Source organism: Onychostoma macrolepis, chromosome 09 (assembly GCF_012432095.1).
Source record: "Onychostoma macrolepis isolate SWU-2019 chromosome 09, ASM1243209v1, whole genome shotgun sequence".
Lineage (NCBI taxonomy): Eukaryota > Metazoa > Chordata > Actinopteri > Cypriniformes > Cyprinidae > Onychostoma > Onychostoma macrolepis.
The window spans coordinates 29,381,754-29,397,686 of record NC_081163.1 but is presented as its reverse complement, the minus strand read 5'-3'; the positions used below and the strand labels follow the sequence as shown (position 1 = coordinate 29,397,686).

Sequence of the window (15,933 nt, the reverse complement as noted above, 5' to 3'; positions counted from 1 at the left end):
TTCTATGACGTCTTGTAGTATAAACAATGCGAGTAGTGTGTTCACACTGAAAATTTAAAAAAGAAAAAGTGCACTTTAAATACCCGGATGATGCACTTAAACGACTGAAAAAAACGAAGTGTGGAAAGTTGAACACTTAATGCACTCAAACGGCACAGCTTTAATTATGTCACAGACTCCGATTATTAATGACAAAATAACCTTATATAAGCTATAGTAAAACGTGTTAAACGGAGCTAAGGGTACAAGACTCTCGCAACTAGCTAAAATGCATAATCAAACTATCCAAATTATTTCATAAGTGAGCAGTCAAGTACAAATAATAAGGTGACTATATGCCCTGTTTTAATTTCCTGGACCGGGCAGGATTTTGTAATTGCCTAAAATATGTGGGATTTTGGATTACTCGCTAAAGGTAATGAATGAAAAGTAGTTTAACCAATAGGGTGCAGGCATTGTATATAATCGACCAATAATGGCGTGCAAGAAGGCGGGATCTACAGAAAACAGTCAAAGCAATGCAAATATGCGTACATATAATGTATGAGGACTGTAAAGAGTACATCAATAGGAAAACAAAGCCAAACCAGGACATTTTAGGCAATTTTGAAATCCTGGCAAGGGCATGTCCTAGAAAAAGTGGATGTATAATCACTCTACAAATAATAGCAACAGTTTCAACTTATTTGACTACAATGGGTGTGCCAAATGTTTTCTTTTGTGTACGGTGAGGGAAACAGCTGAAAGATGCGTTGTCTTTTTATTGTCTTTTTTTGTGTTCCAGTGGCGCCTAGTCTTAGATAAAGTGTATCATGTCACGCTGTGACATGTCAACAGCTCTTTCATTGGTGTTGATGTAGATGCATGCATTGGCGTTGATGTGTTGCTGGTACCTGGCCGTACTCTGCCTCCTCAGGTGTGGCGGGGCAGCTGTGTTTGGGAGGTATTTTAATCTCATACGTCATTATACTCCACCTGTAAACAGCAGCTGTAGATGTAGCCAACGACATGGATATTATAAGCTCAACATATGTGACCCTGAACCACAGAACCAGTCATAAGGGTCAATTTTTTGAAATTGAGATTTATACATCATCTGAAAGCTAAATAAATAAGCCTTTCGTTAATGTATGGTTTGTTAGGATCGGACAATATTTTGAGATATAACTATTTGAAAATCTGGAATCTGAGGGTGCAAAAAAAAAATCGAAATATTGAGAAAATCGCCTTAAAGTTGTCCAAATGAAGTCCTTAGCAATGCATATTACTAATAAAAAATTAAGTTTGGATATATTTACGGTAGGAAATTTACAAAATATCTTCATGGAACATGATCTTTACTTAATATAAAAATGATTTTTGTTATGAAAGAAAAATCAATACAATGTATTGTTGGCTATTGCTACAAATACACCCCTGCTACTTAAGACTGGTTTTGTGGCCCAGGGTCACACATTTGTGGTCATGCTAGTGTGTGCTCTGTACCTGTCCAGCATCTTGGTGCTGGCTCGCTCCAGCTTCTCCAGTATCTGTGGGAGTTGAGTGTCATCGTCACACGATGGCCCCCAGCCGAGCACCCGCGCCAGGTCATTCCCAGTGCCCAGCGGCAGAACGCCCAGCTGGCACTGTCAACGAGAGACGATTCAGATCACCGAGCCAGTTCATTAAGAAATCCTCATAAACATCTGCTCTGATACTCTTGTGCCAAGTCCTAACCATGCAGCGACAAGTTTACTTTCAATCGACAGGACATGGTGCAGTACTTTCCAATTACCTGTTTGTGAAGATTTAGTTTATCGATTTCAGACAGGACCCAACCAACGCTTCCATCTCCACCGCACACCAGGATTCGGAAGTTATCGAACTTTTGGAACAAGCGAAGACTTGAAAAGAGAAAAGAACAATTTAACTGAGACAAGCTCATAAACGCTTCTCTAAAGGTGTCACAAAGTTAAAGGGATCAAGTGAGATTAGGTTTGGGTGGTTGATGTGGTGTGACATGCCAAACTAGCCTACTTTAAACAGCATTTTTCTAATTCTTTTTTGTAATCATTATGCCTTAGCTTAGACTACAGTATATTGAAAAATTTATTTGTCCCAGTGTAGGATCATTTGTGAGCCACAAAGGTGATTATAACTGGAGAAAAATTTAATAAAAATGAGTATGGGACTTGAAAAATACACTTTCGATTATACTTTCATACAACTTTAATATAAATTGAGTATGTTGATGTACAAGAAGTCCTATCATACGTCAACTACCTATTTTGTAAACAAGTAAAAAAAAAAAAAAACACTTATTTGTTTCTAAGATGATAGTCAATAGTTCACTTCCTGAGACCTTTTACATCCTGGTCTTACCCTAAATGAGGTCCACCGTTGACCAGGTCAAAGACCTGAGCGGGATTGAGCAGCTGTTTGAAGCGACGCAGGAATTTTACCCCTTGGTTGTCTCCGCTTTTTGAGTTGACAAACACGAGGAGTGGACTAGCACATGATGGGGGACAGGTGGCCTTCCAGAAACCTGATGCAGGAAAAGAGCAAAAAAGATTACAATTTTTTTTTATCTGTAATAGTTTTTTCAACAGGTAGAAACCTGTTGAACACCATCCTTTAAAAAGAAGATAATTCCAGAATGCACTGAAGTGAACCAGGATGGTGAATGAAGTGAGTGAAGTAAACGTAATCTATTCTTCACTGAAAAATATCAATAAATTAGTTCTGTCTAGTTAAAACTGGACTATTTTACTCAATATTTCTGTATGCATTTTTTACTTAAGAGTCTCACATTACATGCTAATGTTAAATGCCAAACCATCACTGATTCATTTGTAAAAATGTATTTACTGTAAAACTGATTTCTATTGACGCACTACAATTCATGGCAATCGAAATAGTAACTGAAAATATTCAGCTGAAAAAAAAAAATTGTCCGAATTGACCAAAACAGGATGCTTTTCCAATGAAATGTTTTGATTGTGTAAAATTTGTTTGGCTGAAATATTGATAGACGACTCATTGCTGAAGAACTTTATTACGACTAGTCTAATTTCTCACTTGAAAACAACTACCCAGTTAAGCAAATTTAATTACCAACACTTTATTTTCAACTTCGGTTTTCAGCTAAATTGATATTTTTATCAGCTAAACTTTGATTTTGATTTCAGTGTTTAGATCAATTTTGGTGCATTGCTATTGATTTCAAGTACTGAAAAAATCTGAGGACATTTATTACTATTGCATTATTAGCTTAGCTTAACATTGTAATAATTGTGAGAGAGCTTATATCAGTTTGTGTGTTCCCTGCAATTGCTTACCAATTAAACTACAAGAACTTGCATGCTAAAAAAGATAATGCTGAGATTTTTGTTGACCGCATGTTGCTTAGGAACAGTTTTCTTCATGCCTGGACAAGGATGAATCACCGAGAAAGGAGTGGAAAGGGTTTTGTGCTGCAGCACAAGGAAAAGCACACCATCAGCCTAGTGTGTTTTTGCTGGAAATGATGTGTACTCTAGGATGTAAATAATCCGGCACTATGATTTCTTTGTCATTAGAGCCGGGCTGAGAGAGGAGCTGTCAAACGTGCTTGCACTGGAGGCGATCACGTGCATGCATACAGCATGTGCAGTAAACAGTCTGAACACGCCAGTAGCTGTGAGCAAGAACCCACTGTGTTTATGAGATTCACCATATGCACCATTTAGATTTTCACATTCCCATCTCTCCGCTGCAGACGTATGGGAGGAATTGTTTGCATGTGGACACAATGCATTCATTCTGGGTACCTGCATGCATCTGTGCATGCTGCATTATGTTTGCGTGCATGGCTTTAAGCATGCATGAGTGTTAGTAAAGCTGACAGCTACCCTCAAGCGCAGGTTTGCATGTTCTCCGTGTGGCTGCGAGCGGATACTGGCGCGTGGGTGGATGTCTGTCAGTAGACCCCTTTAGGTCTAACAGAGCCCCACCTCCTCTTTCCCTCGCTATCTCTCTCAGAGGCAGGCTGAGGCAAATTGAGTCACGAAGCCTGAGCACGTGCCAAAGGCAGCCCTGAGCAAATTAAGACGCAGCTCTCCTCGCCACCTAGCACTGAGGCGGGAGATTCCTTACACGTGAGGGACTCTCCTACTTTCCCATCACATTCTCATGCTTTCTGTATCCCTCGCTGCTTCTTTAGCAGCTTAACAGGGTTCAATCCGTCCATGCCTCCTACGTTCTTTTTGTCTGTTTTAAACAGCCAATTAACAGGAACCACAAAGCAATCCAAAAATATATCAAGCGAAACTTCACAGCTATTGATTTTCATTACATTTCTGTCTGCCCCCAACTAATCTCTATATCCGATATGTGCTCCGCCAATTAAAGTCGCAGGAGCTTTGAGGTTATGATCAATAGTGGATGTCCTCATCGCTCACAAGGTTTGACTTCACACACGGCCAGATGAAAGCAAGCTGTTAATTACTTAAAACCCGTTGACACCAAGAACGGTAACTATAGCGATAACTATACCAATAACTGTATTATCATCCACACCAACACTCGATAACATTTGTTAATCATAAACAGCGTGCTGCAGTTTTGCCATTTACCACTTTAAATGGTCAAGCTCTTTAAAGTGGGATGGATTCTGATTGGCTGTCAATGGTTTTATTGTTCATCAGCTGAAAACAAAAAAAATTCTGAAAGTGATTCCAGCGATATTGTTCCTCTGTGTCGTTATCGCTATAGTTGTGATGTGGAGATCACTATAGAATTTGAGTGAATATTAAATCTTATAGTAACCGTTATAGTTTTCATCCTTGGCGTAAACGACACTTTTACATAAAGCTAATGAAAGGTAACTGGTTTCAGACCGGATTCTAAATTTGTGGCCACATTAGTGATATTCCAGGAAATTTCATATACAAAAAATCCATTGTTTATTCTCAATACTGTAGTGATGTATAAAGCACAACTCACACAGAAGTCACTTTCAAACCAAGCAGCTTTCTGTTGATCAGCACAGCGAATTTTAACTTGAACATGAGTGAAATCTGTGTATGGACATTTTCGCCCGCCACGCAAAACTCCTGAACACGCGCATTCCTATTAAAATGACTATATTTCCACTGTGAAATTTTGCAAAGCAACGATAAATGTTACTTTACCTTAAGGCATGTATATGCAAAGCATTGTGATGTTATGTATATTTAAACTGACAGTAATCTGTAGCAAAGAAGCAATCAGAAGTCATTAATTTTCAATGTGAGCTTGTGACTTGAGTGCATGTGATCTGCTGTCTGATTAGGTTGGATGCTGCAATCAACTAGGATCCTCTACTAGCAAACCAATTACTGTCACTGTTAGAGTCTAAAATCAATCATTTTGAATGCTACAAGTGAATTTAGGAATCACAACATTATAATGTACATCATAACGTACAGTATGAACAATTTATATTCATTTTGAGATTTGCAAAACATTTTAACAGTGTAACAATATTAATTATAAATAATGTTTAAAATGAATAATTAATGTAATGTTTTAAAGATTAACTAAGTGGAACAGATGATGACAAAAGCAAAAACAGGACAAATGAGCACAAACTATTAAATATACAATATTTTCCCATATAGGTGAATTAAAATATGGTAACAAATGGCTGCACAAAATCTAACTGCAATTTTATTTTTATTTTTTTTATGATAAAAGTTATGATTGCAACTTAAAATGTGATTTGCTATGCTTGATTGTAAGGCTGCCCAAGTTGGCCAAAATGTTGTGAATATATTATTATTAGTGCTGTCAAACAATTAATCGCGATTAATCGCATCCAAAATAAAAGTTTTTGTTTACATAATGTATATGTGTGTACTGTGTATATTTATTATGTATATATAAATACACACACACACATACAATATATATTTTGAAAAAGTTTACATATATTTACATGTATATATTTATATTCATATAATTCATATTATATATAAATATATTTAATGTATAAACATAACATACTTTTCTTAAATATATACATGCATGTATGTGTATTTATATACATAAATATACACAATACACACATATATATTATGTAAACAAAAACTTTTATAATGGATGCGATTAATCGTTTGACAGCACTAATTATTATTATTATTATTTATTTATCTATATTATTATATAGTTCAAAAACACACTGGATCATAAGTTGTTTGCATGTAAAAGAACACTCTGAAACACACAGCACTTTTTTTTAAAAATTAAATCGCAATCATGTCATGATTTCAGTTTCATTTTGATGAATCAAAATCCTTATGTTACAATATACTGAGCACCCTAAATTTACATTTTTTTCAACTTTCAGACAAAGCCATCGAGCTATTTTTACACCTATTGTTAAGAATTAAGCGGCTCTAAATAGAATTCATACAGCTGTCAATAAAAGGCAATGTGCAATTTCCTGGAAATCAGTGGCATATGCTCCACCACAGGCTGACTGAGCAAACAAGCAAGGTATGAATCCTCAGCAGCAGGTTAATAATGCAGAAAGGGATAGAGGAAGAGAGAGCCGGCTGTGGAAAAGCGTTTTTGTTTGCTCTCATCTTGAATTTTCCAAGCACATGGTCCACCAGAGGCTGTTATGTTTACATGCGTCAGGACAAGATGCTCTAAGGGAAAGTGACTTTCCACACAGCCCTGACATATACAGGAGAGATGGGAAAGAAAAATAAAGGAACATGGGCACAGAGTGTCTCTCAGAAGGGGAGAAAACACATCCTGTATGCATGATTGAATCAGAAGAGGTCAGAGGCATAATGAAAGAGATATTGCTCTTCATGAAACCTGGGAATTAGCAAAGCTAATGAGCTCCATCTATAGCAGTCCTCCACCTGAGCTCTTCCCACCACTTCACATGCACACACACGCCGATACATAATCATACATTATATCCAGAGTGGGATCATGCATAAGCACGCAATCAGCCTTGTGTGGCCTCAAGGCCTCAAGTGACTTTGACCTTTTGAAATGAAAGGGTTTCATGTATAATGAAAACACACTGAAACTTTCATAACTCAAAAGTTCTCCCAAGACCAAAAAAATTAAAAATAAATTAAAATAAATTAAAAATAAATAAATCTAAAATAAACAGTAAAAAAAGGTTAGTGGACGTTCAGAACAACCTGTTTTATATCTTTCTTCATTAATTCATAATAATAATAATAATAATAATAATAATTTCATTTAAAACAAATAATGGATGAATAAACAGTATGATATTTGGGATATTCTCACCCAAATACAGCACATTTATTTTATAAATAATATCATTTAAATGAATAATTAAATTAATATTTTGGCAAAGACACATGTAGTAGTAGTATTAGTGATAATAATAATAATAATAATTGTTATTTATAAACATCTTTCCCAAGCTCAAGGTTGCTTAAATAATAATAATAATAATAATAATGATGATCATAATTAAAATTAAAATAAATTAAAATAAATACGTAAATAATAATTTAAAATAAAACTGAATAAATACAATAGTCATTTTAATTATTTACACTCAAATACAGCATATTTATTGTTTAAATAATATAATTATTAAATTAATTAATTAAATTATTATTTAGCACATATTAACACATTAATAATTACTTAATAATAATAATATATTCATTTAAAAATAATAATATTAATAATAATATGACCATTTTAATTATTCTTATTTAAATACAGCATATTTATTGTAAAAAAAAACTAATATTATTAATATTAATAAATTAAATTAATATTCATCAATATTTGTGTGTAGACTAGAATAATCCCTCTTAAAATCACTCCTGTGAAAAGAAAAGTCTTACCATCTGAGTCGATGCTGTTGAGGGCGGTAGGGGGGATGATGGACACTTTGCACTGGCCGAGGGGACATTTGCGGGGGTAGATATCCATGCATGCCGTGTGCACCTGTCCAAGCACAGATGGCTTTTAGAGTTCACAAGCTCACTGAACTGAAGTAATCAAGGGATTCTGGGATATGCAGTTCTTACCATGGCCTTGCACCATAAACAACGCCAGTCCTGCAAGCGCAGCACGCTGCCACAGGTTTTGTCGCAAACGGCACACTTAGCACTGACAGGCAGGTTGCCTTCCAGCCATTGGTGTGGCATTGCAATCTACAGGAATAGAATGTAATAAAAATGTAGACCAGCAGTTCTGCTATTCAATCAAAGGTTATGCATTAGCTCACTGAACCACAGGCTTTAAGAGACTCACCCCATCCTCGTCCTCAATGATGTCCTTGCCGATAGAAGCCAACGTTGTCCATTTGCAGTTGTTGGTGGCCCTGACTGCACATCTTTTGTGGGCCTTGAATTTACACACTGCAAGAGAGTAATGTGAAAATTGCTTATGAGTCTGGCCAGCAGTAACCTTGAGCTGCTTCTACGACAATCAAGTATTTTCATTTCAGCAGAAGAAATATGAGGTGATAAAAGACGTCTGAAAAACGCTTCCTAAATCAAGCTAAAATTAAACTGCACAATATAGTGATCACTAACACCTTTCTTTAATCAAAGAACAGGGCCACATGGAGAGGACAAGCACTGTACAAAAAAAATAAAAAATAAAAATCACTATCTGTCATTCTGATGGATTGGCTTTCTGTCAGGCTCTATTATAATTCTTTGTTATTTTCATTTTCCTAAAAAAATAAATAAAAAAAGTCTTAAAACGTCTAAACAAGGCTGCATGTATAAATTAAAAACATACAGTAAAATTGTGAAATATTATTGAAATTTAAAATAACTGTTGTCTATTGCAATATATTTTATAATGTAATTTATTCCTGTGATGCAAAACTGAATTTTCAGCATCATTACTCCAGTCCTTTGTGTCACATGATTCTTCAGAAATCATTCTAATATGCTAATTTGATGCTCAAGACACATTTTCATTATTATCAATGTTGAAAACAGTTGTGCTGCTTAATATTTTTTGTAGAAACCATGATGTTTTGTTTTTGTTGCTTTTTTTCAGAATTATTGATGGCTAGAAAGTTCCAGCATTCATTTGACATAGATAAATGTCTGTCAGTTACTGTCACTTTTGATCAGTTTAATGTGTCCTTGCTGAAAAAAATTAAATAAAATAAAATAATTCTTACTGACCCCAAACGTTTGGTAATTTATATCTGTACAATTCCATTTGTATATGTAGATTTTGCCTTAATATTCCCAATATTAACATTTTCAATAAGTACATTGACACTAAGTAAGCCAGTTACATTTTTTGTGCAGCACTGGCCTATAAAACGACAATTTTTTATTACAAATTTACATTTCTAATTTCTATTAGCATCCATTACTCTATGAGTCTTTCTAAAGTAGGGAAACAACAGCATGATTGTCTTATTTTTCTATTCGTCATGACAAAGCATTTTGAATTAGGCTATGTATTGATTTTTTCTCAATTCTGGAAACTTTCGGCTAACTAGACCTCTAAAGTTAAACCACACAGACGCTGTTTTTGTCCTCACCAGTGGTGTGGGTGAGGTCCAATAAGCTAATGGCCGACAGTTCTTTGTTGATTTCCTCTATTAAATTGCATTGCAGGTCTAATCAAGTTAGCAATGTTCATCTGGTCATTTCCAGAAGGAGAATTAAGTGGCTGATTGATTGGCTGGCTGGCTTCCTCCTCCATAATGTACGCTTCAGCACATTATCGTGGCCACCTCCATTCCTACGAACTTAAAATGTACACTCAGCCGTTTCCCGACACAGATGGGAATCCGCAATCTGTCTCTACAAGAGAACCACAAAACATCCTGTACATTCAGGGTCCGAGCTGTTCTGTACACACAGGGCTGACTGGCGCCCACAGTCCAAGAATCAGACCCTGAAAAAGCCTCAAATCCAGTTAAATCAGCCCATCTCAATGTCTGAGCGCATTATGCCTCCATATGCTGCCGGGGCTTCTAATGTCCTGCAGGATTACACAGATTTGTGGTGACACGGCTAATCACGCCAGCGCAGAGGCGCATTTAGCCCAGCCAAGCCCTGCCCGCTGGGATGCCACATAGTCACCACAGAAAGTGTTTCCTCCGTGGCGTATTCCAGCACCGGAGTGGATACTGCATGGGCTGAACGGGGCTGTTTACGGGAAAGGAAGCCCAGCGCTCACAGTATGTCCGATGCTGAGAATTTCTACTTTCTGCAATGCTGTTTCTCAATAATAAATGAGGAGACTCATCTATTGAGACGAGACGAGAGAGTGCGCGTCCTCTTCAGAGAATCATAACGCTAATCAGAGAGCGCTTCATCTCGCTTGGGCTCCACTCTCATCTTGTAATCAGAGCTGGTCTACGCTCAGACCATTTCACATGGCTCTGAAAACAAATCTCCAATAAATCACTCTAATGTCATTTTCAGGGCTGTTAGCAAACCATTTACAGACAATTCAGTAATGCCGAGTGAACGTAAGACTGTTTACGATGCGCTGCTAATGGACAGGATGTCTCTGTCAAATTAGAGAGTGAGAAATATCGAGTTTGCCTCTTTTGTTGGGGCCCATGTCTCACATCAATCCTTATTGATTGGCTGCTGCAAGAAATCGAAGTGAAATATAAGCAGCAATGATCGTTCTAAACTTCAAGTCTCTCAACTTGCTGAACCCTGCTGAAAAGACCAGTGTAGACCTGAATGAATTCCCATGCTGGGCCAAACTGTTAAGAACTGGCTGGCGAAGCTGGTTAAGCAAGTCAAGAAGATTTGTTGGGACACCAGCGCATCAAATGTATGCTGCTGACCAGCTGACCACTGAAGACTGGCCTTTGTGATCCTGTTTCAAAGTTAATTCCCAGTGCCTTGTTTGGCCAACTTGATTATGTGTAACCATTTTAGAGTTGTGGTGCTGGTGCTTGTAAGACCGGACAAAAGTCTGAGCCCCCAATCGTATTTGTAAGGTCTTGGTTTTCTCAGAAGCATTTGGACTCTTGTTTTGACTCTGACTTGACCCACTTCAGTTCTCAGTTTTGACTCAGATTCTACCCTTTTTTGGTCTCTATCTTGACCTGGACTCAACCCTGTTCTGTTCTCAGTCTTGACTAAAACTTGACCCTGTTCTGGCTTCAATCTTGACCTGGACTCAACCCTCTTCGGGTCTCAGTCTTGACTAAAACTCGACCTTGTTCTGGCTTCAATCTTGACCTGGACTCAACCCTCTTCAGGTCTCAGTCTTGATTCCAACTCACCCTTGTTCAGATCTCGGTCTTGACTCGTGTTCAACTCTGTTTAGGTCTCAGTTTTGACTCAGACTCAACCCTCTTTAGGTCTCAGTCTTGATTCTGACTCAACGCTGTTCAAGTCTCGGTCTTGACTTGTATTCAACTCTGTTTAGGTATTTTGACTCAGACTCAACCCTCTTTAGGTCTCAGTCTTGATTCCGACTCAACCCTGAACCTTAAGTATCGGTCTTGACTCAGACTCAACCATTTTCCAGTCTTGGTCTTGACTCAGACTCAACCCTCTTCTGGTCTTGGTCTTAATCCAGACTCAAACTACTAGGGTCTCGATCTGGACTCAGACTCGAATGAGCTGGTCTCGACTACAAAATCAAGCTTGTGTTGATTTTACAAGAATACAAACTAATTACCAATGAACTCCACTTTTGAAGTCAACAAACTGATATGATTAAGAAATAATGATGCATGCTTGCTATTATATATTGAGGAAAGCTTCATCTCTGTCTATAGCTGCTTTCAAATCATGATGGAATGATCATATTTTTCATTGTGGATGTTGATTGTACAATTTAATTTGGATGCATACAGTATTGGGCACTATAAATAAAAATTGACTAAGCATGTCAGAAAATACAACCTATTTAGCCAGTCAATGAAGCAAATACACTGTAGCAGTGCAAGAAAGTAAAGTAAGAACTACAGACCTAAAATATTTTAACTTGATTACTGCTAAAAAGCTTCCAGTATTTGTCAATAAGCCAAAAATACAGGAAGTAATATGAAAGTGCTTAACTCAAGCATTTTTTTCTGACCAGATTCATTTAAATGCACATTTCTGTTGGAATTTATCAAAGGACATAAAAGATTAAATTAGATTAGAAAATCCTTATTGATTTTATAAAACAGTTACTATTTAAGGAAACATTTAAACATTATTTTATTCATCAGATGCATTAAGGACCATTCACAGAACAAACAGTCCAGAGTCATAACTGTTACTGTAGCTGTAATTTAGCACAGCTAGAATGCTACAATCAGCATCCAGGACCACAATTATCAGTTTTGTAAATAATCTTTCTTGTTCACTCAGTAGTCCACTCACTAATGCCATTGTCAGCGAACAGCTGAAACAAAAGCAATTTCCATGTGAACACAAGCGGCTCTCGGGTTTGAAGATGGTAATGAGAGGTTTGTTGAAAGAAATGAGATCATCTTTCCACAGTAACACATACAGTAATTAATACTCAGGAGTGAGTCTGCTTGTTGGAAACGCAAACACCGTGACAACAGCACTGGAAAGTGCTCCTTAATTATCGCTCTCTAGAACACTGCGACCACACGCAGAACCACACAAATCCACTTTTGCCTAATGCAACATGACCCCAGGAAACTGTCGTACTAAATGGCGTCTTGATGTTTTGGTGGAAAATCAACATTAGGAAACATTAGGATGACGGTGATGACGAGGCTTGTATTATTCACAAAGCAGTGTGAGTTTCACTTGAATTTCTCATTAAAACTGAGGCGTGAGTGAGAGGCTTACTATTTTTACTTCCTGCTATGTGAGAGCCAATGACAGCCAGCCGAGTTTAATGAGCACCATCTGCATATCTCTGAAAGTAATTAGCACTCTCTTTCCACATGATGTCACACCATTAGCATGCATAATGCATGATGCTGGATGTGGTATTTTTAGTGAGAGTGTTTTAACCTGCCAGTACTTTGAGGTGATTCTACACATAACTCAAAAATAGCCACAAACTTCAGCATCAAGATTTTATATGAAAACAAACAAAAAAAAAAAGCTGTAAAATACACAAAATGTTCATGAATGTATATGGGAAAGTATATATTTTAGGTGCATTTCTGTCAGTACTTTAAACAACTTTTATTTTATTTTACAGATTAACCTTTTATTATTTTATTATATTTATTATTATTATTATATATTTTTTATGTCTATATATGTATGCAATTTTTTTTTTATTATTACTCTTATTTAGTTTTGGATATTTTAGTACTTCAGGTTAATCTAAATGAAAATGACAAATGTTGTCTTGGCAACTAGCTGAAATAAAACAATTTTAAGTTTGACTTTTTTATATATTTTATTTTGTTTTGTTTTAATTAATGATTTTTATGGTTTTTTATTTGTTTTACTTTTAGTTAACGGTAATATAATAATATAATATAATATAATATAATATAATATAATATAATATAATATAATATAATATAATATAATATAATATAATATAATATAATATAATATAATATAATATAATATAATATAATATAATATAATATAATATAATATAATATAATATAATATAATATAATATAATATAATTTTGCACAACTGCTTTTCAACAACCATTAGTTGTAAAATGTGCTTTTGCCCACATTTGGTGTAGCATCTAACAGTAGGATCTAACTACTGAAATTAACCAGAAAAACCCTGACTACCTAGTTACTTTTCAATCATTCACCTCCAATCCGTCTTTTCGATCCTTCCCTTCCATTCCCCTTTATAAGATCCAAAGAATTCCAGACAGATACAATCCAATCTCATTCTACAAGCCCATTCTAATCATCGTTGAATATCCTATTTCACTCACAAAAATATGTCCGATTACTGAAGCACAATAGGCTGTGATTGGTGTTTGAAGCTGACTTTAAAAGTGGTTCTGCGGCAGACAGGTGGAGTGTTCGGGATACCTGTTTAAAAAGGATTTTTATATCTGCAATCTCAACCGTTTTTATCTGATTGATGTGCATTTTAATATAAAAAGCAAACACATCATATCCTTGAAGTGCAAATTATAAACAAATAAAAGACAGAGACCCGGCGTCAGTTTATGGATTTATTATTGCATTGCGTTTCCGTCCAGATCCTTTCCCCACCTCAATTAGCTGTGCTTCTGCACTAAGTAGCTCTGACCAGTGCAACCCACTCTAATGCAGCCCTGAGCCATCCCTGACCACCCTTGACCAACTCTGATGAAAAAATGACACCTTTGGGGAAGGACAGCGAGCTGAGCGAAGCAGCTTCATAATTAAAGAGGGATTATCTGACACACAGGTTTGAGAAGCCGAGAGAGATGAACAGACACCTACCTTCACAAGAGAGGCCATGAGAAGTGACCCCTGAGAGGCTGTCCCGACAGACGTTACAGAAGGTAGGGCGAGCGTGGGAGCAGGCATACCAGTTGTGCATCCCTGAGAAATGTTCCACATTAAACTGTGCCGTCTAGCAAAGGAGAAGTTAAGACAAATTGGCAGCGCCAGGATAAGACTTTTTCAGAGCCCTTAAAACAAAGGCTATGTTTTTCAGCTCTCATACACACACATGTATCACACAGACTGGCACACATTTAACAGCCGCAGGTGTACAACGCGCAACCCTCCTGCATGCAACACCACACCGACATGGGCATCTACCTGCAGCACCCTAATGCAACAGGACAGTGATTTAAGAGGTCAGTTGTCGGATTGATGTGTCTTGAATGTTAAAACGATTGAATAGGGAGGACGGCGCCCCCAGTCAGGGGTGCCAGCGGAGCGCTGGAGTTCTGGGTGTGGTATTGCAGAACACGGGGGCTGAGAGTCTTACATAACCATCTTCATCTCATATCAAAGTGAGCGTACAGTCAACACTCAACGCTGCAGTTAGCTCTTTCATTTACTGGTGTCAAATGTTAAAAACCACCACATGCACACATGCACAATTAGAGTCGGTCAATTAGCAACAACAAACAGAGCAAAATTCCTTTTTCCAGAACTATTTTAAACATAACATGATATCTATGCATAATGTTTCAGATGCATATGAGAAGAGAAGAGGAAATCTGAAAGAAGGTCTTTTTGGAAGCTAGATTTGAACACCCAAAGCGTGTGGAGAAATACACAGGACCTGATTGAAAACAGTTAAGGGGATTCTAAGGCATGCATCTTAGAAGTGTGTTTGAAAAACAGTGATAGTTCAAGATGCAACTCAAGTCAAACTGCGCTCTTACCTCGTAATGCTCTCTGGACTGAACCGATTTCAGTGAGCTGATCCAGTCCTCCATTTCTTTCCTGTTCTCGGCGCACAGGATAAGCCTTCGGAACGGTGTAATTACCTACAGGAAGACAGAGATCCGGGGAGATGAGAGCGGAGCGTCTCACCCTCCTGCCTGACTGACTGCGACTGACAATGAGATCTCCCCCTTCCCGCTCTTCAAGACGAGGCTCGGGACAAGCCCCCCCCACCCCTCGCCTCCTCCTCGTCTCCTCTTTAACGGCCACCTCCACCCCTCAGGTCTTTTCCTCTCTACTCGTTTCGGATGCTTGAGTGAGATTTAGGCTGACAGGCGGAGAGCCCGAGAAAATGCTAAAAGCCTGTTTCATAACAGGGGCAGCCTCCATGCGAGTCAACCCCTGCGCTTTTAATATTGCTATAATTTATTGATAACGCCACCCTTAACATCTCCACACACCAGCGGCGCGCAGCAGCACAACAACTGTTTTCGCGTGGTGAAGCAGGTGATACAGTCTTTAGGGAATTACAGCTTGCCACCTGCACCGAAACAACAGCGCAAATTCCTATATAAACCACTTTCTCATTTTGGCCACTCTGGTTTTAAAGACGCGAGAGATGCATTTAGGTTAGAAATGGTCGATCCAAAGTATGACATTTGACGGCCAGTTATCTGAGGATAAAACTG

General features: G+C 37.4%; 1 protein-coding gene across 7 annotated transcripts in view; it reads right to left on the bottom strand.

Moving 5' to 3' along the window:
* dgkh (diacylglycerol kinase, eta) overlaps positions 1 to 15,933 on the bottom strand; it is an 81,730-nt gene that overhangs the window by 24,678 nt on the left and 41,119 nt on the right. For 6 of the 7 annotated variants that reach the window (XM_058786966.1, XM_058786968.1, XM_058786971.1 and 3 more), the window contains 9 exons: positions 15,244 to 15,348; positions 14,345 to 14,477; positions 8,263 to 8,369; positions 8,037 to 8,162; positions 7,851 to 7,953; positions 2,362 to 2,524; positions 1,775 to 1,883; positions 1,486 to 1,625; positions 894 to 975 (listed from right to left, as the gene is read on the bottom strand). In XM_058786966.1, the coding sequence (XP_058642949.1) occupies positions 894 to 975; positions 1,486 to 1,625; positions 1,775 to 1,883; positions 2,362 to 2,524; positions 7,851 to 7,953; positions 8,037 to 8,162; positions 8,263 to 8,369; positions 14,345 to 14,477; positions 15,244 to 15,348 (1,068 nt within the window). Of the gene's footprint in view, positions 1 to 893; positions 976 to 1,485; positions 1,626 to 1,774; positions 1,884 to 2,361; positions 2,525 to 7,850; positions 7,954 to 8,036; positions 8,163 to 8,262; positions 8,370 to 14,344; positions 14,478 to 15,243; positions 15,349 to 15,933 lie in introns of those variants that run through there. The other variant, XM_058786970.1, reaches the window with a different exon arrangement.